Genomic DNA, 25,867 nt, shown 5'->3' with positions numbered 1-25,867 from the left:
TCGTACGGAGCGGAGCGGGTGTTGGCATGGAGCACGACCACGGAGAGAGCATGCAGTGGCTCGATTGTACCAGGAGGTACCTGCTAGGGAGGCGCTGATGTACATGCTGGTACAGGCTCTGCCAGCTTGGTGACATTCGAGCTGATGCACAGCACTTTGAGGGCTGCAGTTGACGATGTCCACGATCAACACAGATTAGGGCGAGAGACCCAGCCAGTGGAGAGCGGCGAGGGTTGCATTCAGCTCAGCCAGTATCACCAGGCTAGCAGTACGGAGCTCGATACGATACAATAGTACGAGTACACTTGGGTAGGACCAGTATTCTAGTAGGTACTCGTAGCCTTGTGCCGTGGCAACCGGGTTTTGTCTGGCTGGCTTCGCTCTGGATCGCTAACAGCCCAGCATCTGCGTCTTGTACCACCGCAGCAGCGCAGACTCTACAAAATACTACCCGCCGATGCAGTACTGCTACTAGCACGCAGTCGTGCTAGCAGCACTGCTAGGCCTTAGAGTTGAGGCGCCCAGCGGGAACGGCTTCAGTGAGCACAACCGCCCGCTACCGTCCAACCGCAGGCGTATGACAGGGCTCCCCTGCTTCCAACTTGGGCGGTACTTGCAAGTACTCGGCGCCGGTTGGCGGTGGCGCCGACGGGCTCGCTAGCTGCCCATTGTTTGGCACACGCCCCCTGGCTAGTTGTGTGGCACAGCTGCCGCCAGTACACAGGCCCAGGTACCTGCCAGGTAGCCCCTGTCGCTGGGTGTTCTAGTGCCTACACGGCAGCTCCTCGAGATGGGCGAACCACCAAATCCATCGATTCATCCTCCTCAGAGCCGCGAGACTTTTTCTCTGCTGTTTTCCCTGACCACCTCTGGGCCTTTTGGTGAGACTGCCTCATTCGCTTTGGCAGCTCTACTTTCAATCGTTAATCGCTGCATCTGTTTGTCTGCACTGCTGTTTTGTTTTATCGCCTTGCCTTATCTGTCTTGCATCTTCTTGCACTACCAAACAACTAATCGAGACAAAAAAAGCAAAGACCGGGGGGGCAGAAAAAAAGGAGTTAATACGGCAGTCGCGTCTTGGGCTTGCCTTCAGTCGTCCTTCTCGTCTCTCGCTCAGCATTGAAACAGCAGGCCATCTTCATCTTCATCTCCGTCATTTCTTCCCACTTCTTTTCCTTCTCATAGCCTTGCTTGTCTTGTTGTTATTGGACCAGCCGTGCCGCATACACTTGGGGGCTGCTTGACATAAACAAACATATTCAGCATCAACAACACGACATAATCCGGTCCGCATTGTTATAGGACGTTCCATCGATCGAGGGCCGTTACGCCCACTCCTCCTCCGTCATGGCGAACCGACTTTCCATGTTCTCCATGGCCTCAGAGGCTCGAGGTGGTGGACCTCAGTCTCAGGTCTCGACAACCACGCTGCTCAACTCCATCCACAACATCTATCTCACCTCACAACCCCATCAACTGGACGCCAGCACCAGCGTCGTTGTCAACACCTGGCTCACAGCTGCTCAGGGCGGCCCTGCCGTTGATGCTACACTCGCAACGCGGGCTTGGGAACATGCCAGGCGGCGAGCAGAAGATGGCTGCATTGTCTTGGGGTAAGTGAACCACTCCATCCAAGCTGTCATCCTATACTGACAAAGGCTCTCTAGGTCTCTCCATCAGTCGACTCCCTCTCTTCTTGTCCCTTTCCTGTCGTCATTCCCGTTTGCGATTCCCTCCACCGTCTACAAGGCTGTCGAGGCCATCCAGCCCCTTCTCCGATGTGTCACTCCATACAACCCGGCGGCCCAGAAGCAGGCGGGCTTGGGTGTGACCTTGGCTTTGAACCTCGCCGGCAACCTTACGGGGGCTTCGCTGGCCCTCTCCCAGGGCGGGATTGATACTTCTGCGGGCTTGCTAAACATTCCTGCCGAGGCGGGTTACCGCGCCTTTGACGTCTTTTACTATCTCTTGACCTCTGCTTCAACACCCGCAGAACGAGAATTTTTGGGCCTTAAGTCAGCGTCTGCATATACTCTTCTGTCCCGATCTGGCACCTATGATCCACCATCGTACCTACCCACTGCGGATGATTCCGCATCCGCCGATGACTTCCGCCAAGCTCTCAAAGACATTGGCATTAAGGGTTCAGCTCACCGAAACTTCATCTCTACTCTAGCTGGCCTGCTCAAGCTTGGCGACACGCTTGACTACAGCATTGAATCCGAGGCGCTTGAGGAGATTTGCGAGGACGTGGGTGGTCTGCTTGGAATCGACCCCGAGGTTGTTCTTCGCCAGTGTAGCACGGAAGACCGTAAGACCCTCGTTGGCGGACTCTACGAGTCCCTTGTTGATTGGGTCATCTCCAAGGCCAACGATGCCATCGCTGCGCAGTTGGTCCGTATTAAGGATGGCGATGAGTCTCTGGATGGCCATGGAGTTCGCACTCCCACCTCCAACGAAGACAATGGCGATACTGTCTCCATCACTGTTCTCGAGGTGCCGGATCCTGCCATTAGTAGGGCACTGTGTATGCGGTCCGTCTTCGATGATACCCAAGGTATCAATGCCGAGATGATTGGCGATGGCTTCGAGATCCCCTCGGCTGGCTCTTCTATCCTCAGGGAACTCCAGCAGGCTGTGTCCGAGGTGGCGCCTGACTTGGGAATCATGACTGGTCCTCAAGGCCGCGAGCGCCAGCATGAACTGGAGAAGAGGGAGGTCATCCTGGAGAAGGCTGCATATGGTGCTGACGAAGGCAGCTTCCTCAAGAAGTTGCTCTTCCCCGTTGAAGGCCAAGGTATCAACCTGGGTAGGGCTGGTCGAATCGATCTACCCACGGTGCTTAGCTCCAACCGTATGTGGTATCATCTCTGCCTGCACCCAACTGACGATACACCTGGCAGCCTAGCCGCGCTGCCCTCAATTACTTCCGCTTGGTCGGCCGGCACTGTCTCTCGTCAGTTGCGCGCATGGCGTCTTCCGGAGTGGGCGAACCGTAGGCACAGGAACCTTGACTTCACCGCCGACTTTGACGTCGACGAATTCGTCCAGCGTTATGCTCCCCTCGGCTGCAGGGATGGTCGTGAGGGCATTGAAACGTGGATGCTGGAGCGTGGCTGGAGTAATGGCGAAGTCTTCATTGGCAAGGAGCGTATCTGGATTCGCGAGAACGCATGGTGGGAGGCAGAGAGCATGTTGGATGTCAAGCCAGGTGATGAAATCCACCCCATCCACAGCAACCCTTTCAACAACGGTTTCGATACCGGCTATTCAAACAACGGTAGCGGATACTTCCCTCCAACTGGCATGGATAATAGTGCCAATATCAGCCGGGATCACTTGGTTCACAACCGCGGTATGAGCCAGGGCAACATGAGCCAATTCACACTTGGCCAATCCCCGAACCCTCAGACCGCGCCGTCTATCGCGCCGAGTGCTATGCGTGCTGGCGATTATGGCTTGGGTAACAAGGGCGACTTGTATAGGGGCGATGGCTTTTACAACCCAGAAGCTGCTGCATACGACGCCGAATTCGCCGAAGATAAGAAGCTCGAGACAAAGCAGGTTGACAATGCTCGTCGGGCTTGGGTTTGGTTCACCTGGGCCATGACCTGGTGGATTCCGTCCCCCTTGCTCAAATGGATCGGTGGCATGAAGCGCCCCGATGTTCGCATGGCTTGGCGTGAGAAGCTCGCGCTGTGCATGGTGATTGTCCTCATCAATGCCATCATCATCTTTTGGATCGTTGGCTTTGGCCGAGTTCTATGCCCCAACATGGACAAGGCCTGGAACCGAAAGGAGGTCAGCCAGCATCAAGGCGTCAACGATTACTATGTCAGCATTCGCGGCGGCGTCTATGACCTTTCCAAGTTCTGGAAGCTCCAGCACAGTGACACGAATACCAAGACCACCTCGGACGTCATGCTGCCCTTGGCTGGCGCGGACATGGATGATTATATCATTCCTCCTCTCAACGTTGCCTGCCAAGGTCTCGGACTCAGCGAAACCTTTCAACTCGTCCTCAACAACACTCTCGAGTTCTCTATCGCCCAGCATCTTCAGGGTCCTCATTTCCAACCCGACCCGACCAGCAAGCTAGCCAACGCCGACTGGTATTGGACCGTCTTCGAGCCAGCCATGGAAGAATTTTACAAGGGCGAGCTGGTCTACAAGAAAACAGATGTTCAGAAACAAGGCAATGATGACCAGAGAATGTGGGCCATGTATGGTAACCAGATCTACGACTTGACCAACTATTTCCACACCCTGGATGTGTTCAACAATGATGAAAGGTACACATTCCTGAACCAGGATCTTACGGACCTGTGGAAAGACAATCCGGGTACAGATATCAAGGAGAAGCTCGACATCCTCGTTAATGATCCCAACAACAACAGCACTGTGCACGCCCAGCTTGTCAATAGTTGGTCGTGCATCCAGCGTGTTTTCATCAAGGGCAGCACAGACTTCCGCGTTACCCCTCGATGCGTGGTCAACAACTACATTCTTCTCTCCTTCACAATCGTGTTGTGTGTTGTCATTGGCCTAAAGTTTGTGTCTGCGCTTCAGTTTAGCACCAAGCGACGACCCTCTCCCCAGGACAAGTTTGTCATTTGCCAGGTCCCTGCCTACACCGAAGGTGAAGACTCGCTGCGAAAGGCGCTTGACTCGTTGACAGCCCTACAGTATGACAACAAGCGAAAACTCATCTGCATTATCTGTGACGGTATGGTTGTGGGTGGAGGCAATGATCGTCCTACACCCAAGATTGTTCTGGATATCCTGGGCGTGGATCCCAAGGTTGACCCTCCTGCCCTGGCATTCAAGGCTGTCGGCCCCGGCAGTGACCAGCTCAACTATGCCAAGGTCTATTCTGGTCTTTACGAGTATGAGGGCAATGTGGTCCCGTATCTGGTTGTCGTCAAGGTTGGCAAGGAGTCGGAACAGACCAAGGCCAAGCCCGGTAACCGTGGCAAGCGTGATTCTCAGATTCTTCTCATGAGCTTCCTCAACCGTGTCCACCATCGTTCCCCCATGAACCCGCTCGAGCTCGAGATGTTCAATCAAATTAACAACATCATTGGCGTGGATCCTGAGCTATATGAGTACCTCCTCATGGTCGATGCCGATACGTGCGTTCAAGAGGATTCTCTCAACAGGCTGGTTGCTGCATGCGCCCATAACGCTAAGATTGCTGGCATCTGCGGTGAGACCAGTCTGGAAAACGACCAAAAGTCTTGGTGGACAATGATTCAGGTCTACGAATACTACATCTCTCATCACATGGCAAAGGCATTCGAGTCTTTATTCGGTAGTGTTACTTGTTTGCCCGGATGGTAAGTAAATTTCAAGCAAACGAATCACCGTATTTCTCATGTAGAAGAACTAACATGTTTGCGCGCACTAGTTTCACCATGTATCGCCTCAGAACTGCAGACAAGGGCAAGCCTTTGATTATCTCCGACGCCGTCATTAAGGACTATAGTGTATGCGATGTCGACACCCTCCACCAGAAGAACCTACTCTCTCTGGGTGAGGATCGATACTTGACAACTCTGATGACAAAGCACTTCCCTTCTATGCAATTCAAATTCCTTCCCCACGCTCAGTGCAAAACGGCTGCCCCAGAGTCGTGGAGCGTTCTCCTGTCCCAGCGTCGACGATGGATCAACTCGACTATTCACAATCTTGTAGAGCTTATGCGGCTCAAGGACATGTGTGGTTTCTGCTTCTTTGGAATGCGTTTTATTGTCTTCATTGATCTTTTCGGCACCATTATTCTCCCCGCGACATGCGCTTACCTTGGATACATGATTTACAGCGTTGCTACACACCCGACCTCGTTCCCCCTGTGGTCCCTTGTCATCCTGGCTGCCGTCTACGGTCTCCAGGCATTGATCTTCATCTTGAAGAGGCAATGGCAACACATCGGCTGGATGATCATCTACATCCTTGCGTACCCCATTTACTCATTTGCGCTCCCCGTCTATTCTTTCTGGAACCAAGACAATTTCTCCTGGGGTAATACCCGTGTTGTCATAGGAGAGAAGGGTAACAAGCAGGTGGTTGCCGTTGACGACGAGGGATTCAACCCGCGATCCATCCCTCTCCAGCTCTGGGACGACTATGCTCTGGCTAACGGTCTCCCCGGTCGTCGTGGCACCAACCAGTACCAGGAGAAGCAAGACATGGTCTACAACGAACAGTACGAGATGGACGAAATGAAGTCAGTCTACTCAGCCGGTCCTCAAGGCTCGGTTCTTACTGGCATGCATGGCCGTAATACATATATGCCTCCTCAGTCCCCCGCGCCGTTCGCTGCTAGTCACATCGGCGACCCTACCTACATGTCACAGCGACAGTCGATGATGTCCATGGGTACTGCGATTCAGGATCGCAGCCAATCACCATACTCGGATTTTCCCCAGAGGACGAGTGTGATGCATACCCGTGGCCCTTCGAATCTGATTCCCTCGCCAGGTCTTTCGCCAGGCTTTAATGGCATGAACCGCTCTTCTTCCGCCATGAGCTTTGGTCGAGGCCATGAAGCAACCCGGTCAACGGCTTCGTTTGATTTCATGGGAGGCGCTGGTGGCATCGGGTCATCAGATGCCGCCATCATTGAAGCCATCCAAGCCGTGTTGCGAGACGTTGATTTGGACACCGTGACGAAGAAGCAGGTTCGCGCGCTCGTTGAGCAGCGCCTGCAGACCGAACTCGTTGGAGAGCGTCGCACGTTTGTGGACAAGCAGATTGACCGCGAGTTGGAAAACATGTAATGATGCATATTGGCACGGAATGAATGAAAGGAGGGAACGAGCATATCGACAAATTAGAAGCTTGGTCTTTGTTTTTTAATATTTATTTTCATACTAATCATTCTTTTTGGGGGAGGTATTCCACTCCTTGGTACGATAGTCCACACAACGAACTTGACTGGATGAAAACGGTTACATTCTACGAGATGACTGAGACTCAAAGATTACATTGCAAAAAAGAAACAAAAAAATAGGAGCTGCATCAGCAAGATTTGTTACATGGCAAGAGAAATGGCGTTTTTATGGGTATGGAAAGTGAAGAAGTATGCCGCCTTTGTTACTATTTTTTGAGAGAAGAAGTTTTAAGTCATTGGGTTATGAAATGGTTACAACGTGCCTACTTATTAGTCTAAAGCTTTGAACGAAGTCTTCTAAAGCCAAAGCATTTGGGGGGCGAGAACTTGGTTCCTTGCTGTAGCGATTTGTTTATAATAGTCATCTTCATCGAGGGTTTTTTTTAACTTGCGTTTGACCGTTGTTTGCATGTGTATGTACGTTGGATGTTGCCATGTGTGAAATCGAGTCATTGTGTAATGGGGTATGAGGTTTACCAAGACATGTTTGCTTTAATTCCGTTTGATAGGTTTGAATATATATATATGTGCGGTTTACGAGAACATTGAAGTAGTTGTTGCTTTGCTTTCGACTTGTGATATTTGATGAATGCTAAGCAACTACGATGGTTCATAGGAAAACAGCAGCACTGGGGATCCGTTGGCAGGTCATGATACATTTCTCCAATTCTAACCAAAATAAAATACAAGATAAACATTCCAGCAAGCTTGACTAAACCATACAAAAATCTCCTTCCAGGCTCGCCGTAGCCAACTTGGCAGTACTATGAGAGATGTAAAAAAAAAAATCGGGTATATATTTCGTTCAGCTTTTTGACGCCCGAATCACTTCTTGTCGACTTTCCCAACTCCCTTTAGGCGGAGGTAGACGTCTGTTCCCCAGCCGTATAAACTCTGGACGGCGATGCCGCCACCAAAGTACTCGGCATATGCCCTGCTCAGCGGCAGACCATATCCCAGACCGGCAATCGAGCTTCCCCCGGTGCTAGCCGTTGCAATCGCACCGAGCCCGTCGTTCCCGGTAGAACCAGGGACATCGTCGTCCTCGGAAAAGGTGGTGAACGAGTAGGACCAGATGTTGGGGAGGACGTCTGGAGGAATGCCGCCGCCTCGGTCCCGGATGCGGATCGTCACACCTGGGGCATTGTCATCCAGGGGCTTGATTGCGTCGCTCTTAAAGACTCCCAAGTCCTCAGACGGAGTCTTGATCTCGGGAGCACCACCAGGTTGAAGCTTCAGCGGTGGCTCGGGGGCGATGGTGACCTCAATGGGCTCGTTCGATTTGCTTTCTATGGATGCTCGGAAGGCGTTTTTGAGGAGCTCTGTGATTATGTACTCTAGATGCATTGGCAAAAAAGCAAAGGTCGTTTCTGGCTCGCCATTGATAATTAGCTTTGGCCGTATGCCGTATCTGAGCTCGCAGATGTCAGCCACAAAGCCCGCACACGATTCAACTATCAAGGCAGGCTTCAGGGCGGTATCGATAACGCCAATGTACGTCGGGTGCTCGGGGCATGGCGTGGGACTCGCGCCGGGGTCGAAATGAGGCTGGCTGCTGAAGTGCAAGGCAATGTGCTGCTCCGAGATGAGGCGAGTGCCAATGCGGGCGCGGAGGTGCTCGTCTAGGAAGCGTGTAACCTCCTCTGGGGAGATGTATTTGCGACACTCGAGGAAGCCTTTAGCAAGAACCGGAATGGTGTCGGTATGGGTAGCGACCAGCTCGGCGAGAGCATTTGTGAATTTGATTTCGTTGTCGAGTGTTGTGATGGCTCGGCCTTTGGAGGCAGCTTGCCAGTAGGGGAGGAGGATGGATAGAGAGTGTAGGTAGTTGTTGTAGATTTGAGAAATGTTGGGGTTAGATACAACAATGTACGGGAGGTTCTGGAGGGCCTGCAGGCGATGTGCAAGGCGAATCGGAATAAGAGAGAGGGTGAAGTTGGCCGACGCGAGAAGCGATCGTTCGGATAACGGCGGTCTACCTTGCCTAGAAGAGGAGATGTGTTGTTAAACCAATGAATGGATGTAAACTTGTATGGATGAAAGAGCTGCTGCTTACCTTACGAGATCGGCCAAGCTCAGAGGATGCTGGGGCAGGTTGGCCAGAGCCGAGATCTCGGCACCAGATACATCATGTGCGATGTTGGAGGTGAAGCACCGCAACTGGGGCCGCAGAGGCGTCGGGGCTCGAATCCCGAGTGGCTGGAGCAGCCTCGTGTGTCTGAACATGGCCCTCATTGCAGCAGCATTGCGGGATGCAAGAGAGCAGTCGATGGGTTCGTTTGGGGAATCAAGCAGCAAGCAATGGGAAATGCAAATGCACCACGCCTCGCTCCGCTCTCATATGCATAGGCCGGCTGCCAATTTTCCGGGAGAGATAAGGGGGAAAGTTCCGATCGTCGGTAAGAGGTTCAGCGATCTTCGGCTCATTCCACTAGCACACGATAGAGCTGGGTTAGTTATTAGAGTGAGTCTGTCCATGCCTCCCAAGCAACCAAGCAAAAGCGTCCAGCCAGGCCAGTTGGGGGATAGCGGCGCCGTGTTGAGCCGGTGCAGCGGGCAAGGCCAGTGGCGGCACAAGCACAGCGAATCACCAGCGTCAGCAGCCCAGAGTTACTTTTGGTTATTTTTGCGAGCCGTGTAAGCTGCAAGTCATCCGCCAATTTAATCGTGATGTGTAGGTAGACGGAGTATAAAGTATGATGAGGATAATCATAATTCAATGGTCCAAACGACACAAGAGTTGAATGTCCATCGCCTTGGAGAGTCACATGGCGATAAGTACAGCTCCCCACCCTTATCGCGGTACATACGTCACGTCACCCCGAGGCAAGCTAACAAAGGAGGGGAATCGCGAGATCCATGGCGGGGCAGCATCAGGTCCAAGCTTCAGGGACCAAATGCGTTCATTCATTCATCTGACACAGCGGAAGGTGAAGATGAAGATGTGGATAGAACCTCTATATTACGTCTTTCTATTGTAGATGTATGTAGATGCAACAAGAATAGATTAGAGAGCTCCATTTACTGCGTCCGCATTTCCTTATCCTCCTCGACAGTCTGCACTGAGGGGTCCTCGGCGAGCGAGTGGACTGTGCCCTCAGGGTACTCAACGCTGTATTGAGGCAGATTCCAGTCAGCCATTGAACGTAAATGGGATATTCCGTCTCGGGAGGAAATGTCGTGGACTCACGTAAAGGCCTTGATCAGGGTGTACTCGTGGGTAATCTTGCCGCCGGCATCCTTGGCCTTCTGCTTGGCTCTGGTAACGCGTCAGTGGTTGTCGTCAAAGCGGACCAGGAGCCCGACTCACGCGGCAAGCTGGTCATCTGACACATCGTCCTTGAGGGTGACCTGAAAGGGGAAAGAAAAGAACGTCAGTACGGTACAGTTTGCAGACGGAACCTAGGCCGCAAAGGGCTGCTCACAATGAAAGAAGGCATCTTGAATATGGTAGACGTTGATAGCTGTAAGTGTTGTGATGTGGTTGTAGTTGCAGGTGTTGATGCGGGGAGGAAACCCAAGCCAACACTCCTCATATTAATACCCGTCTGCCAATATCGATACGTCACGCTCCTCCCAGCCACATGCCTTAGCCTCCTGCAAACGCGGACGCAGCCGAGCATGATGTAAGCAGAAAGACATTTGATACAGAGAGACACGTACGTGTGCTCGCGTGTACGTGTACAATCAAAAGGTCCATTAATCCATCGTTTAGGGACCGATTGTAGCCTTGCAGAGATGAGCTGTGGTAGGGCGAGTTAGGCTACGTTAGGCTGTGTTACGTTGGTTCACTCTAGGTGCTATCCGGAGTAGGTATTGGCCTAACAAAAAGGGGCAGCGGCACGACGTCGGCGGCTTCAATGAGTAGATTTGGTTCAACTTGCGATCTCTTGGCGCTCCCCCACGGTGAGATTCCCTGTTTGCGTGGCTCGGGGAGAGGATATTCAGTCAGATGCTCTAATGTAGGGGGCGGCCGCTTAGCATCTCAAGTTCCGTTGCTATCCAGCAGCCGATTCTCAAATTTGAATCCAGTAAAAAAAAAACCAAATACTGGAGAAACATAGCTACAATAGCAGATGCTGGAAGAGGGTAATAAGTCGATATTAGCACAAAGTAGCAACATAAGCAGATACTCAATGAGCCCGGTAACTGCTACGGGTTTCATGTGGTGAGAACTAGGATGGTTTAGAATATTACAGAGCCTGACAGAGTACATTCAACCGTTCAATCAATACCAGATAACTATGACTGATATAGTGGGAGGTTTTAGAGTAGCGCCGAGTCTCTTATATAGGTTGCCTGTGGTGTCCACCTTGCCCTGCAATGATTCTTTACCCCCGCAATAGCTTTTGGCGTATCAGGGACTGGAAACTATCACCACAACTACATCTTACCGTTGATATCAATATTTGCATAGATACTTATTTTGGCATTCCACTTCGAATGGTGAATGTTGTCAACGCCAAAACATCGAATTCACCCCGAAACTACACGCTTACCCTGGAAAGACGGAATGCCGTTGGATGCTTACATAATCGAGATTTCAGATATCACCCTTCGGCCAGTTCATGCCCAATAAAGCACCCCCGTGAAGAGCCCGAAGGAAAGCGCATGCAAGCAACGATTGCTTGTACGTATGGGGTGCATTTTGCAGATGCTACAGGGAGCAGTACCCCGTGTTGCAGCAACACAATGCCACCTCTTTCGACATCTCACCGTGTCGCCAATTTGCCATGCTCGTAGGATGATGGCATCCAATGATAAGCAGCCGACAGGCATCAAAGCGACAAGAAACACGGACCATCAAATGATGTCAGTCGGTTCGGATGGCAAAATATCCAATTTGGGAGACCCGGATCGGAAGCTTGAGCTGGGCCGGCTTATTTGTAGCCGCTTCATCGGGCCAACTGGCCAGCGCCTCCCATTGATATGTGGATCAACGGCCGCCTTTGATGATGGATGAATCCCGAAACTGGCCACTGAAAGCTGAATCAAATCAAAGACAATCAATCTTCCTGGTGAATCCTGATCGGGCTTGTCTGCCGCCTAGTTCTTGGTCCTTGGTCCATGATCCGTGGCTGATGATACCGTCCGGACGGCTCGGGCTGGCCTGGTCTCATTCAATCTTATTACTGCTTGCCAGTATGGAGCTGAAGGAAGCTTGCGGGCACGCGCACGGGACCAGAGCAGCTTAATACCAGTGGTCTTAGTGGCTGCAGACGATCCCAAAGAGTCAAGCGACAGACAAGGCCAGGGACAATGCGGAGCGTGAGCAGCCCAAAAGCGGGACGAGGCCCCCCGTCGAGGCAACTTATTCGTATTCGTGTTCGATACGCGGACGGGCCGCCAGAATTCGTGAAAGTCGATTGGCTGCGCTCTCCAAGAGATGCCCCAACAGTTTTTCTCTTGGGCGCGACGCTGCCGTTTTGCGACACCTGCTGCAAGGGAGGCGGGCCAACGGGCGGCGGCCATTGGTGCGTGGCGCACAGGAACGAGATTTGATCTGACCTTGTGTGAACGAATTCGAATGCGCCGATGCTAGTGGCATCGTAGCTGTGCTCGTAGGGTCTATGAGTATGAATGGGTGGACAGTCTGACGCACTGTCTCGTATACTTGTGTGATGAGTACTTGTTGGAGCACCCCTTTTTCTCTTCCGCGGATGCAGTGCCAGATAGTACCTATCTGTATGCTCATCAATGGAGTAGAAGAGGTGTTGATGCGCAGGAATTGGCATGAAGAGAGTCATTCCCCGGAGTTTGCGAGAACTACGCAAGGAGAACAAGCGATGCTGCTCATTTTCGGTAAGCCATCATACGAGTTCTCTTACGAGTGACGAGTGTTGATCGGCATGAGTAAGAGAGAGTTGTTCATGTTGAAATTGGCAATTATACCCTTCCGGCCTAGGCATACACGAAGGCATGGAGTAGTACCTGTAGCAACCAATATCACACCCAGCCAGTATGACTGCCAAGGCTTCGGAAGATGCCATCTAATCGATAGATACGAAATCTCTTCCGGAGAGCGGAGGCAGGGCCATGTGCTTGTTAATCGATAGATGATACAAAGCCTTGCCATTCTCTCCATCTTGGATGAGCTTGGACCTGCAATTTGCACCATATTTCCGAGCCAGGGATCCAGGGACGGGTACGCGATACACGCCTGATAGACGAGAGCAAGGTGGGCTGTTAATTAATGGGTACATGTGCCCTAGGTCGACGCGAGGTCGCAGAACGGCATCATGCTTAAAGCCGAGGGCGCCGCGGCGCAACCTCTAAGTGGTACAGTACGGAGGGATCTGGATGATGAGAAAACGAAAAAGAAAAAGAGGGCAAATGATTCGGAAAACGAGCTGTAAAAAGCAAGGGGAAAAATATAAAATCCAACAGAGTAAGAAAATCCAAGAGTCAAAAGGCGTGTAAGAAGAAAGCACTTACACATCGCGTCCCTGTACTCCGTACGAGGAAGCCGGCTGGGCGATTCACGAAAAACGCCATGTTGTCATTTTTTTCGACGCTAAATCGATAAGAGCGAAAAAAAAGGCAGCGACAATTTGAAGAAAAGAGAGACAAGATTAAAATTGGCAGGGGGGCCACAGCGCAGTCAAGCACAGGGGAGGGATTAGCTGCATTTTGGCTCGTGGAGACGGTCGTGGGTCGGCGCGAAATCATTGAATCCATCCATGGATGGGAAAAACTCTGTGCTGTGCTTTTGTTTCTCCGTCAGCGTCTTTTCGGTCATGCACGCATCTGCTCGTCAGTGCTACACACACATGCCTGTCTGTACGAGGGTCTGATGAGTACATGTACATGCCCATCCAGTATTTGAAGGAGTAAATTCATGCCCTCTGCCAAACAGATCTGCCAAGATACAGTAATTGGAGGTCGCACCTTCAGCCGCGAGTACTTTGAGTGTCCGTACCGGCCGAGTACCTCTGTTGGCACATGTACCTGTAAAAAGACCCTGCTGCTGCTCCAGATAATTTGTACACCGCACTCGTGGGTCGGCCCAATTACTAATAAAGCAACTCACAGCTTTAGTATCCAGAGCTGCTAGTCGCAAAAAAAAGTGCGAGTAACTCACCCGTACCTGACCTCTGCTAAACCCCAGACGGCCCTGGCCCGGCGCCTTTTTGTTTCCCTCCCCCCCTGTCGACCCTCAATTCTCTTATATCTCCATCGCCGTCACTTCGCCTGCCCCCGTCGGTTCTCTCTTCTCCAGTCCAGGTACTGTCAGGCTCGGTGGTACTGCAACTACTACTGTCCAAGTACTGTAGTAGAGAGCATATCGTGTCCTAGAGAAGAGACAGAGACAGAGAGCTTCTGATCGAGACCAAGACTCGTCTCTCCTCCGTTCGCCCACCATGGACGCACTCAATGCCACCAGGGCGTCGTCCGTCTTGACGTCTGTCCTCGCCAACTCGAAATATGTCAGCGCCAACATCCCTCCTCAGGTCGACTATGTCATCGACACCATTGCTGCCGCGGGACCGTGGACTTGGTTCTTCACCATCTTGGCCATCTGCGTCGTCTATGACCAAGGTACGGATATATTGTTGCGCCCTTTGAAAGCCCACAGCGGCCCGACCAAGAGACCATTCAGCTAACGAGATATCGCCCTCAAACAGTCAGCTACCTTATGAACAAGGGTTCTATTGTTGGCCCAGCATGGAAGCAGCCTTTCATTGGACCCTTTCTCCAGTCCATGGACCCCAAGTTTGAGGAGTACTATGCCAAGTGGTTGAGCGGCCCCTTGAGCTGCGTCTCCGTCTTCCATAAGTAAGATTGACGAACCGCGCCGAGACAATGGTAGACACCAAGACTAACATGGGCTTCTTCGTAGGTTTGTCGTTATCGCGTCCACTCGAGACATGGCTCGCAAGGTGCTCAACTCCCCGGCTTATGTCAAGCCCTGTGTCGTCGATGCCGCGTACAAGCTCCTCGGAGAGGACAACTGGGTTTTCCTCGACGGCAAGCCCCACGTGGATTTCCGCAAGGGCCTCAACGGCCTCTTCACCCGCAAGGCTCTCGAGTCCTACCTGCCCGGCCAGGAAGAGGTCTATAAGGTCTACTTCAAGCGATTCCTCGACATCACCAAGGAGAATGGCGGCAAGCCCGTCCCCTTCATGCCCGAATTCCGTGAGCTCATGTGCGCCGTCTCTTGCCGTACCTTTGTTGGACACTACATCTCCGACGAGGCCGTCAAGAAGATTGCCGATGACTATTATCTCATCACTGCGGCTCTTGAGCTCGTCAACTTCCCCATCATTCTTCCCTACACCAAGACGTGGTATGGAAAGAAGGCCGCCGACATGGTTCTCGCTGAGTTCGCAAAGTGTGCCGCCAAGAGCAAGGTCCGCATGGCTGCTGGTGGAGACGTCACCTGCATCATGGACGCCTGGATTCTGCAGATGATTCAATCCGAGCGCTGGCGTGAGGCTGAGGAGAAGGGCCTGTCCACCGAGGGCATGGTGAAGCCGGCTCCTATGCTGCGCATGTTCCGCGATTACGAAATCTCCCAGACTGTCTTCACCTTCCTTTTCGCCTCTCAGGATGCCACCAGCAGTGCCGCGACATGGCTGTTCCAGATTGCTGCCCAGCGACCCGACGTTCTTGACCGCGTTCGAGAGGAAAACCTCAAGGTTCGAAACGGTGACGCCTATGCTGAGCTGAACATGGATCAGCTTGAGTCCCTGACCTACACCCGCGCCGTCGTCCGAGAGCTTCTGCGATACCGCCCTCCCGTCCTCATGGTTCCATACAAGGTCAAGAAGCCGTTCCCCATCACCGACAAGTACACTGTTCCCAAGGGTAAGCCAGACTGTTTCATGATGTTTTGGATATTGACTGACATGTTGTTCGGCAGGTGCCATGTTGATCCCCACGACATACATGGCTCTTCACGACCCCGATGTTTACGAGAACCCCGACTACTTTGATCCCGAGAGATACTATTCTGGTGACGCCGAGGTCAAGGGTGCCAAGAACTACTTGGTCTTTGGAACCGGCGCTCACTACTGCCTGGGCCAAGTTTATGCACAGCTTAACCTGGCCCTGATGCTCGGAAAGGCATCTGTGCAGATGAACTGGACTCATCACGCTACTCCTCTCTCAGAGGAGATTAAGGTGTTTGCAACCATCTTTCCCAAGGTAAGTCGTGAATAAGATCGTAATATTGAGGGACGAAGCTGACAGTAGCCTAGGATGACTGCCCTCTTACTTTTGAGGAGAGAAAATAAAGGACGAAAAACAAAAGCATGAATGAACGATCAAAGAGGAAAACAAAAGCTGCCGAGTCGCTGTTGGCAGCATAATAGGATGGACGAAAGACGTTGTGACATGGAAGCGATATATGAGCGTCAGTTGGGCGAATGCCATCTGTGGCGATAGACGGCGTTTTTCTTTGCACAACAACGGGATTTGCTTTCCCAGGAGCGTACTACCAACCGCTGAGCTGCCATGAGGTTAAGATGGGAGTTCAGGATTGGCCTTGCATAGAGCCAAAAGGAGATGGTACATAATTTTAATACCCAATCATCACTGTATATACTTAATTTAGTCAGCGGCAACACGAGTGCCTCGCTGCTGGACGCCACGAAGAGATCAGATCAGGCTTAGCTGATGGAATGGATGAAAGAAATAAAAAGATTTGATTTGAGAGAGAGAAAGTCTATTGGCGTCGGGATATCGTGAGATTTGGTTGAAGCAGATGCTCTCCGTGATGCCTATGCGCCTCTGTATTTGGTCCGATGACTTGACTTTAACTGGAGCAAAAGAAGCACTGATCTTGAAGAGCAGTACCTGAGGCCTTTATATCGGTCCTCGAGAGATGTGGATATTAGGAGGTGTCCAAAAGAATTAGGCTATCGTCCGGTAACCCGTGAAATCCTCCCATGCTAGTTCGTGATTTCCAAGCGCGCGAAGGAAGCTCGACGATATCTGGGGCCGTTTAAAGCTGCACATGACATGACGTCGCGGGGTGATTTCGGATATCCAACTACGCCCCAAAGAACTTGCAGCTTTCGCCTAAGCTTACCATCTGTCTATCTACCTTTGATCATTGGTGCGTTTTTGTAGCTGGAGAACTGTGTTTTGCTAGGGACTTGACGGGTAGGTTGATTTTTGGGGAATTTGAGCTCAATTGTGTAGAGCTCTAAGGTATTGATTGATTGATATCGGCAACTTTAGCTAGCAAGCGTCCTAGCGAATTGCGCCTCTTTAACCACCAAAGTACCCGCTTCCAACGAATTGCCTTCCATACCACCTATTACCTCCCACCTTCGTTTGCGCCAAAGCTCCCTCTGTAATATACAAATACAGAACAACACAAAACAACAACGCAATGGCCACTCGACAAGCTTGCCAGCGGGTTCTCCTGCGGCGCATCTCGCCACGGGGCATCGCCGCTCCAGCTTCAGTCTCAATCTCGGCTTGCGCAGCCAGGACGTGCTCCGGCGTGGCAGCTCGGCCGCTGGCGAGGTGGACGAGTCCTAGATCTGTCGGTGGTGTAGCTGGTGTGCGAAGGTGGTACTCTGGTCCGGATAACCAGGTGCCGAATAGTCGGATCTGGGGCTTTGACGAGATCAAGAAACTGGTGGAGGGCAAGGATCCCAAGGAGGAGGTTGTCATTGTTGGTAAGGGCACATAAACATCCATCCATCTATCTACTACATCCCAACCCCCCCCTTACAACTATCTCTTCTATTCCCCTCTCTCTACGTATGTATGTCAACTGACAATGAATAAAGACGTCCGCGAACCCCACGAGCTCCTCGACACGGGCAAGATCCCCGGCGCAATCAACATCCCCATCACCTCCGCCGTCCAGAGCTTCCACATCTCCGACGAGGACTTCGAGGACCTGTACGGCTACGCGCGCCCGCCCAAGGACGCCTCCTTGCTCTTCTACTGCAAGGCTGGCGTGCGCGCGAGGGCGGCCGCGGGGCTGGCGCAGCACGCCGGGTGGGCTAGTGTGGGCGAGTACCCGGGCAGCTGGCTCGACTGGGATCTGAACAAGGGTCCCGTGGAGGCTGTGAAGCCCGGGGGGAGCAAGGGCGATGGGAAATAAAGTTGCTGTGTATCAAAAATTGATGAGGCGAATGCTAATATTACGACGTTTATATATATGCGTGTGTATGTGTGTTTGGGTGTATATGTGTATGTATAAGTGCTAATGGCGGAGGGGAACAGACTGAGCAACTAAAAGAGCAACGAGGCTGGAATCAAATGTAAAAAATTCTAAATTCATGTTTCTGTCATTCATATCGAGGCATAGCCACCCGTCAAGATATAGTGTACAAATGCTTTTGCCAAATACCGACCAAGTAATAGTGTCCTTAAAAACGAGCCCCTTGTGTGACAGATATTCCTCTTCATAAAAGACGCTGAGGCGTTCCCCCAAATACTTGATTGCAATGATCTGAGTTTATCAACTATTCTGGCTTCTTATCGGCATCCCCGCCTGCTGGGGATCGCGCAACCGGGCTGCCATGAGCAAAGAAGAGGATCTTGATCGTCAAGGAAAGGCCGGCGTGTAGTAAAATGACAATAACCAGCAGGATCTTGCTGACCTGACGATCCGTTGCGCTCAGCACTGGATACAGGTTTCGCACTAGGAAGACCACAGACAGGCCGAAGCCAACGCCAACAAAGACCCAGTTAAGGATGGAGATTGGCGACCAGGAAATCAGCGCAACAGGGATCCATATCAGATTTGAGTATCCGTACAGAGCCCAGCACTCCAAGAGGTTCGCCGATTCGCTTCCAAAGTATCGAAGAGCGAGGAACAGGGCCACGGGGATGACCAAAGTATATCCGTAGATTAAACCGGCAGCGCCTGAATATCCATCATCGTGTTAGCCCCATCTTATCAACTATATCCTCCCCATGGAACCTCAAGCAAGACAATGCCATTTCATACCGCTTAGTAGCCTAAAATCGTAGGCAAACTGGGACTTGCCCGTGGTCGAGAGATACTGGCTGATGGTGCCGCCAAGGAAGAGAATCAGGACCACCGTCGTAGCGATCCAAAATGGGCCGTACAAATCGGGATTGCCCTCGAGCACATCGAGGAAGTTTGCTCGCGGGAACAAGGCGGCCCAGCAGCGTGAGAGGACGGCAGAAGTATCGACGTCGAAGAACTGCGCATAGAATTGCATGCTCCAGAGATAGCGCTTGGACGATGACGACGAGGATGTCGCTGGCGGGGGCAGACCTGCTGCCGGCGCCTTGCGGCCGCCGCGTGATGACGATGACGGCTCGTTGAAGTTGGAGCTGTGGAATTCGAGATCCTCTTGGAGATCGGTGTGGCCGAGGTCGCCCTAGAAAGATGCAGGCCGCAGCGCCAAAAGCTTAGCAAGGCGACATTCCTTTTTGCAGGCATCGCAGACCGGGGATAATCAAGGCAACGTAGGCTTGCTTCCCTTTCACACAACGTACCTCGTCGTCCACATCCACTACCGCATCATATCCAGAGCCGGACATCTTTGCGTCTTTGGGGGGGAATGCGCTGACCGAATCCCGCTGGCAAGAACGCTGTCCAAATATCAGTTGGTTAAAGCCGGGCAATTAGTTCTTGAGTTGGGTCGAGTCCAAGCTGTCTCTTCTTAGACGCATGGTGGCTTGAGCTTGGGGGATAGCTTGCCACGAGATGTCGTCGTATCACGTGATCAAATGCATGCAGCAGAATGGACCACGAGCGAATCAAGTCCTCCGATTAGCCAGCTTGTCCAGGTACAGATGCTGTGGTGTGGAACAGCGAAAAAAGAATCAATTCCCTTTTGATTAGCAATTTATATAAATGCTATTATATAATGATGCGATTTGATCAATTGACGTGGAGGCATCTTTGACTTGGTACAGTCTGCCGGCTTGAGCATATACGTTAATCATGTGGATTTTTTGCTAGATAATCTATCTGCAATCCCAATCATTCCTGTGGTTCTAACTGATGGTCCATCATGTTTTGCCCTTTCAGCTCCATAGGCGGTACAATAACCAGATGCTCTCTTCAAGCTTCAATTTTACTCCTCTCCAGAGACCGGGATTTCGAAGTGTAATATTGGCGTCAGTTACCGTCGAATCACTAGTCGAACTTCCCCGGAGGATATTTAACAATGAGCTGCCATCAGACATCATCTAGATTTGATATATTCTGCCTCTGCCCTGATGCTAATGTAGAAACAAAATCCGGAATAAAGCAGAAGCACCTCTGTCCTCGCCACCCCAGAATGCCAGAACCCAGACGCCACATCCTTGGTGAAATGATTTATTTGAGCTTCTTCTTGGGTCGGAGCTGGTTGGTGTGACCGCACTTTCGCTTACGGCAGTTGGTGGCACGGGGAGGGAGACGGGCCTGTGAAAACGCCAAAGTCAGTGCCTGCAATTCATCCAGTGGATACTCAAAATTAGAACGTACGTAGCACTTGCGGCAGATCATCTTGTCGCAGTTGAACTTGGAGGCCAGAACCTTCAGAGAGGGCTCAATGACACCACCACGCAGACGGAGGACGAGGTGGAGGGTGGACTCCTGCAGATTGGCATTAGCATCCTGTTCCGTTTTTTTCTTGTTTTTCGTTTTTTTCTTCATTTCCCAGTCCTTTATCCCGCGCTCTTCGCGAAGAAACGTCGAAATGAGGATTCCTGATGACGCACCTTCTGGATGTTGTAGTCGGAAAGGGTGCGGCCATCCTCGAGCTGCTTGCCAGCAAAGATCAATCGCTGCTGGTCCGGGGGAATGCCCTCCTTGTCCTGGATCTTGGACTTGACATTGTCGATCGTGTCGGAGGACTCGACCTCAAGGGTGATGGTCTTGCCCGTCAGGGTCTTCACGAAACTGTGATCGCATTGTTAGTACGGCCTTGCCGGGTTCGACGTCGTCGCGAAATCTGGCGGGTTTTCAGTCTGAGCTTACATCTGCACTGTTAACGGTTAGTATTTTCATCCTGGCTTGCTCCCCTGAGGCGTGGCGACGGTACTCACTCTTGAACGATTTTTGTGATGCTTGACGATGTGAAGGTTCGATCGCTGATTCTGCGCGCAAAATTGGTGGGGCGGAAGTTGAAATCATGGAAAACCCTAGGTCAGTAGCCGACACACGTGACTTGCAAGAAGAAAGTGCGCCTGTTATGGGGAATGGAGAGGGCTTTCCATTTTACTGCTAGCGCCGGTCCGAGAACCCACCTCGCCCTAGTCCATCCTTGGAAGCACCTCAAAGACCTTGAGTGGAGCCTTTTACTCCATGTACCAAGTACTTCGTCCCAACTTGGAATTCTACAACAAAGAACAGAGCTTCAGCTTCTATTTTGCGACAGGTGAAATGAACAAACGGCTTCAGCCTTTTCGATGTATTGGATCATCATTCATTGGATATATTGGAATCACTCTCATTAACTGTCATGTAACAAAAGTTTTGACTCTCCGTCTGCGTCATACTTGCGATACATACAAAAGCCCCCTTCATTGACTACAGGTAGGTATAGTAGATGCCTTGATCAACTATCGAATCTAATATTGGCTCTTCATGCCCGATTTTTATTCTGCCAGACAACCATGGTACGTTCAATTCTGTAAATAGCGTCTGTCATGGTTTCAAGAGAGGCCCCTACGACCAAGCCTTCATTATACATACATTAGCTCCCTTTCTTTACCATGGTGCAGTCATTGTTCTGAGTGTGAACTTACCCGCCGCTCTATAAAGCTCTGTTGCGGTTTCAGAGAGGTGGTCAATATTGCGAAACGCTTCATATCTTGGCATCGACGGCAACGTGTTTTCTGATTTGGCTGGATTGAATCGATTGTATTCGAGAGTTTGATTCAGTAAATTTTTGGCGGCGTCATCTATGTCCTTGGTAGAAATATCCTCTAATTGGCTTGTGCTAGCCGACGATTCTTCTACCGGAAAGAATTTCGTAATTGGATTATCGCCTTGATCCATCCTATCAGCATTGTAACTTTAAAAAAAAGGAGTCATGGTACTCGTCAACTTACTAGTCGTGTCAATGAGACTGGAGACGTGAGCAAAATATGCGTCAAGTTCGTCCTCTTCCATAGAGACCACCTGGCTAGGAGTGACTTTATTAAAGTCAAACTTGGTAGTCTTCGTATCGCGTTGTGTTGGCAAGTTGCTTCTGCCCTGTCGCCATCTCTCCCAGTCAAGTGTAGGTATCTGGAGGAAATTGGCATTTTGAAGTCGGGATAATGAAGTAGTATCGGCAAGGGGAAAATATAGTTTGGTGGCAACAATGAGTAGGGCCATTAGACGTATCTCTGGATAATCCAACCTGGGGTTTGAAAGCTTCTCTGTCGGGAAGCGGAATTGATATCCTAAGAGGGACGCCAACTTTCGGGCCGCGATGATGGCATCGACTGTTCTTTAATTAGAATCTTACCGGTTAGTTGAAGGAATAATAAGTCTTACTGGGCAGCGCAAGCTCTTTTGCAAATTGTATCAGCTGCGGAACGTGATTAATCTCTGGAAAGACAAGACTGTAGTTGAAGTCGTATGAGAGTACCAAGTCCATGACGACTCTGTGTATCTCGTCTCCTTCTATAGAAGATCGGAATGGTAGCTTCAAGACCCTGATATACGAGGCGGGCATTCGATCTCGCATTTCCTGGGGCAGATGTTGATACTATTCGCCAGTTAACATGGAGAAACTAGGTGTTGGGGCATAGTTATGCTTACGCATTTTTTGTACGAAATGCTACCGCTCCTGGCCCATCGGATGATTTCACCAAGGTGAGTTGGTATCCTCAAGAGGACGCAGCCCAAATAGCAGATTGCGAGTGTATCGGGAACGCGTGGCAACGGCCATCGTAAGCCCAGCTCGGGATCCCAGCTCTGCTTCCTGGATTGAGGATGCCATTTTGATGACGATGAATCCTGAGAGGGCTGAGAGCTAAAAACTGCCAAGTCTTCGTCGTCTCCCTGGGCATCGTCACCGATACCAGAATTTGACCCTCTGATTCGCAGATCCCACAAATCGCGAACGACAGTTTCCAGCTCTTCTCTGTGGCCCTTTTCATTGATGAGCCATGCTACTTGGCTTCTAATAATCAATTGGAGAGCCTCAAGGTAGAGATCCCTGCCAGCCTGGCCTGTCAGTGTAGGCGCCCTCTTCCCTCTGTCTCTCGGGGCCTTTTCACGCCGAGATACGGCTCCCATTTTACCAGAGTCTTCAATGTCACCAAGATCAAATTGGATAAACCCCTATGGCCCGTCAATTTCACATCCCAACAGAGTTCACCAAGAGTTACCTACTTCGATTTGATGGCCCCGAGCGCAAAATCTCAGCCCATCTTGCAGGTACCATCTCTGGCTACCACATTCGGGGCATCTTTCGCCTCGGGGCATTCTCCGGACTTCTCCTGGCCCTTCCATGTTGGGCGAGCACTTTAAATTATGCTGACAGCGAGAAGAGACGATGGATGGAGATCGAGGTGCTGAGTTATGGCGAGCAAGTGTAGACTTTGCGGTCTATGCAGCACTTCTGAGAGAAGTTTATCTTCATATTGCACCGTCTTCACCGATCAAAGGAAGAAAGAAACTCCGGGACCTTGGACTGATGATGATACGATGAACTGAAGCTGCGAGCTCGTCCTACCGAAAGATATCAGCGGATAGGCATGAAGCGTTGTTTGCGAAGGCTGGTGTTGTCTTGCTCAAAGTACAATTGACCTGTTGGCGGCTCTGCGTAACGCTACCTTGGATTTTACCCACTATAATTTTCACCTACTGCAGCCACACATCTCGGAAACTCTAATGACAGCTGCAAGCATTCTATAATCCATCTGCAGCAAATCTACGGGAAATCTACAGGAAATCTGCAGCAAATCTACAACAGATCTCCATCATCTAGAGGCATCATTTCCTACGATAAATTACACGTTACGGTTTGCACTTATTCACTCATTGCGGCAAGCTCAGTATGCACGTTCATTTTTTTCATTTTCATTTTCATCATGACGGCCAGCTACGCACACATGTCTGTATGGGTAACTTTGGCGATGACTCGTGGAGCGTACAAAGGAAAATAATGACCCTCAGAAAGGGCGTTTGAAATGCCGAGCATTGTAACTAGCAGAGAAATCCCATCCATCAACCTTCGAACGCAACGACCCATACATCAAGCCAAGGATATTCGATGTTACGACGGCCGTAATAAACGCCTGGAGGTGGGGGAGGAAAAGAGGTGACGAGGGGCTATAACCAAATCCTAAATCTTCGTATTGCTCATTTGGTGGGGGAGTTGAGATTTAATTTAACCCTGCTTGGGAGCCTCCTTGGCCTCAATGGCGGCCTCCTCACCCATGGAGGTAAGGACAACAACGTCTGCGAATTGGGTTAGAATACTCTCCATTTTCATACCACTCTTGGACGCTTAAAAAGGGGAGAGAATAGTAACTTACTGGTGTCCTTCTCATCAACCTTGAAGAGCTTGTTGATCTTCTCACCAATCTCGCCGTCGGGCATGCGGACATCATCCTTGGTGTCACCGTCGTCGTTCATGAGGGAGAGGAAACCATCGTCAGAGATGTCGAGCTACGGAATCATGTTAGTAAAGCTCGACTCTTTTCTTTTCCTTCTTCCACGTTCCATCTGGGGAGCATAATTTACTTACCAGCTGGTACTCACGACGGGTGACGTTGGGGACATCCATGTTGTGGGTAGAAGGAGAGAGATCTTCGTACTTCTTGCCGGTGAAGATGTCAAGGGCGACAAGGTGGACCTTGGCGTGACCGTGCTTGCCGGTCTTGGAGGTGGACATGTCGACGATCTTGCACGGGCGACCCTTGATCACGACGAAGCCGTTCTTGCGCAGAGCAGAGCACTGCATGGGGTAGGTGAGAGACGCGCCGGCGTCGGCGGACTCGAAGGTAACATCATGCTGTAGGTGGACGAATTGGTTAGCGTTTAGAGTTTGTGATGAAGCGAGTGCGAAAAGATTGCAGTTTTATTAGGTGATTTGATGCTGATGATCTTGTAGACGGGGCGATCTTGGGACGCAGAATCTCATCTGGCGAATCTCGCAACCAAAAAAAAAAAAAAAAAAAAAAAAGCAATATTGTGATGTGGGGTGTCGCTCAGTCGAGGGGCAGCCAAGATGATTGCGGGGTGTTTTTTTTCCTTTGCGCAGAGGCAGCGCAACAGAAGCAGACGATGGACTTACCTCCTCAGACATGGTGATGGATTGCGCAAAAATCGAGCTTGTCGTGAAGCGAAGAGAAGGAAGTCGGAGAGAGTCTGCGTGGCAGACAAAAGGACAGTGGAGAGTATTGAAAGTATGTGGAGAGGAGAAATTGAGAGGTGAGAGGAGAAGAGCAAAGGGTGGACGGAGGGGGAAGAAAAGGTGCGTTACCTGAATTTTTTTTTCGCCTGTGTGATTGGCCCTGGCGTTAATGGTGCTTGAGCGACTGTGGGACACGGTTTGCACCCGTTTTGGAGGGAGCAAGTTAGTACCTTTTTTTTGCCCAACCGGTAAGGTTTGGTGCTCTTTTTTTTTTTTTCGTCCCGCCCGCCAGCCTTATTAGGGCGGAACATTTCCAAAAAAGCAGGACACAAGCACTGTCACGAGCCATTACTTGAGGGGGGAGGACTCTTGAATCAGTGCAGGTGTGCTCTCCGAAACAGTATCTTATTTTTATTGATTATTTAGCTATTTTTTGCAATCGTATTATTTACTCGATGACTTCTTAAAGTAGCTGGTATGTACCTCTGTCGGCTTCTCTTCAAGCTAGCTGAGGTGGTTTCCTCTGGGGAGGGGAGGCTGCATGAGCTCGGCACAAGGGAGATGATCACACACAACTCCGCATCCCGAATCTGCAAACCGCCTGACATGATGCATTGATCTATTTTACCGAGCTGGTACTTCTGCTGCACTCGTCCATGAGAGCTGCAAAAGTAACCACAGCAATCTGTGCGAGTTGAGTACCTCTGTACTACTACATGTACAATATGTAGCTGAGGTACCTGCAACT

General features: G+C 51.0%; 9 protein-coding genes across 9 annotated transcripts; 3 read left to right on the top strand and 6 right to left on the bottom strand.

Annotated features, from left to right (window-relative positions):
• Positions 1-1,347: 1,347 nt before the first annotated feature.
• Positions 1,348-6,779, top strand: T069G_01075 (chitin synthase domain-containing protein; the record flags this gene model as incomplete). Its single annotated transcript, XM_056168285.1, has 3 exons — positions 1,348-1,613; positions 1,668-5,336; positions 5,408-6,779. 3 exons carry the CDS (start codon positions 1,348-1,350, stop codon positions 6,777-6,779), a joined length of 5,307 nt encoding a protein of 1,768 aa, XP_056033601.1.
• Positions 6,780-7,717: 938 nt separating this feature from the next.
• Positions 7,718-9,127, bottom strand: T069G_01074 (mitochondrial branched-chain alpha-ketoacid dehydrogenase kinase domain-containing protein; the record flags this gene model as incomplete). Its single annotated transcript, XM_056168284.1, has 2 exons — positions 7,718-8,876; positions 8,949-9,127. The coding sequence occupies 2 exons, from the start codon at positions 9,125-9,127 to the stop codon at positions 7,718-7,720; spliced, it is 1,338 nt and encodes a 445-aa protein (XP_056033600.1).
• A 786-nt stretch (positions 9,128-9,913) lies between these two features.
• On the bottom strand, positions 9,914-10,332 carry T069G_01073 (peptidase inhibitor i9 domain-containing protein; the record flags this gene model as incomplete). The annotated part of the gene is made up of 4 exons (XM_056168283.1): positions 9,914-10,004; positions 10,083-10,151; positions 10,203-10,243; positions 10,318-10,332. The coding sequence occupies 4 exons, from the start codon at positions 10,330-10,332 to the stop codon at positions 9,914-9,916; spliced, it is 216 nt and encodes a 71-aa protein (XP_056033599.1).
• A 3,921-nt stretch (positions 10,333-14,253) lies between these two features.
• T069G_01072 (cytochrome p450 domain-containing protein) lies at positions 14,254-16,128 on the top strand (the record flags this gene model as incomplete). Its single annotated transcript, XM_056168282.1, has 6 exons — positions 14,254-14,431; positions 14,518-14,668; positions 14,733-15,360; positions 15,412-15,700; positions 15,756-16,039; positions 16,093-16,128. 6 exons carry the CDS (start codon positions 14,254-14,256, stop codon positions 16,126-16,128), a joined length of 1,566 nt encoding a protein of 521 aa, XP_056033598.1.
• A 1,103-nt stretch (positions 16,129-17,231) lies between these two features.
• Positions 17,232-17,957, top strand: T069G_01071 (rhodanese-like domain-containing protein; the record flags this gene model as incomplete). Its single annotated transcript, XM_056168281.1, has 2 exons — positions 17,232-17,523; positions 17,638-17,957. 2 exons carry the CDS (start codon positions 17,232-17,234, stop codon positions 17,955-17,957), a joined length of 612 nt encoding a protein of 203 aa, XP_056033597.1.
• A 364-nt stretch (positions 17,958-18,321) lies between these two features.
• T069G_01070 (yip1 domain-containing protein) lies at positions 18,322-19,372 on the bottom strand (the record flags this gene model as incomplete). Its single annotated transcript, XM_056168280.1, has 3 exons — positions 18,322-18,725; positions 18,810-19,209; positions 19,328-19,372. 3 exons carry the CDS (start codon positions 19,370-19,372, stop codon positions 18,322-18,324), a joined length of 849 nt encoding a protein of 282 aa, XP_056033596.1.
• A 784-nt stretch (positions 19,373-20,156) lies between these two features.
• Positions 20,157-20,957, bottom strand: T069G_01069 (ubiquitin family domain-containing protein; the record flags this gene model as incomplete). The annotated part of the gene is made up of 5 exons (XM_056168279.1): positions 20,157-20,243; positions 20,307-20,417; positions 20,543-20,723; positions 20,802-20,808; positions 20,870-20,957. The coding sequence occupies 5 exons, from the start codon at positions 20,955-20,957 to the stop codon at positions 20,157-20,159; spliced, it is 474 nt and encodes a 157-aa protein (XP_056033595.1).
• Positions 20,958-21,408: 451 nt separating this feature from the next.
• On the bottom strand, positions 21,409-23,270 carry T069G_01068 (zinc-finger of RNA-polymerase i-specific TFIIB, rrn7 domain-containing protein; the record flags this gene model as incomplete). The annotated part of the gene is made up of 6 exons (XM_056168278.1): positions 21,409-21,503; positions 21,572-21,814; positions 21,878-22,255; positions 22,308-22,521; positions 22,575-23,099; positions 23,151-23,270. 6 exons carry the CDS (start codon positions 23,268-23,270, stop codon positions 21,409-21,411), a joined length of 1,575 nt encoding a protein of 524 aa, XP_056033594.1.
• Positions 23,271-24,150: 880 nt separating this feature from the next.
• On the bottom strand, positions 24,151-25,071 carry T069G_01067 (eukaryotic elongation factor 5A hypusine, DNA-binding OB fold domain-containing protein; the record flags this gene model as incomplete). Its single annotated transcript, XM_056168277.1, has 4 exons — positions 24,151-24,221; positions 24,299-24,431; positions 24,511-24,777; positions 25,060-25,071. The coding sequence occupies 4 exons, from the start codon at positions 25,069-25,071 to the stop codon at positions 24,151-24,153; spliced, it is 483 nt and encodes a 160-aa protein (XP_056033593.1).
• Positions 25,072-25,867: the final 796 nt, after the last annotated feature.

The sequence above is a fragment of the Trichoderma breve genome, chromosome 1, assembly GCF_028502605.1.
Source record: "Trichoderma breve strain T069 chromosome 1, whole genome shotgun sequence".
NCBI lineage: Eukaryota > Fungi > Ascomycota > Sordariomycetes > Hypocreales > Hypocreaceae > Trichoderma > Trichoderma breve.
The sequence above is the reverse complement of the archived record's forward strand: the minus strand, read 5'-3'. Positions and strand labels throughout refer to the sequence as shown.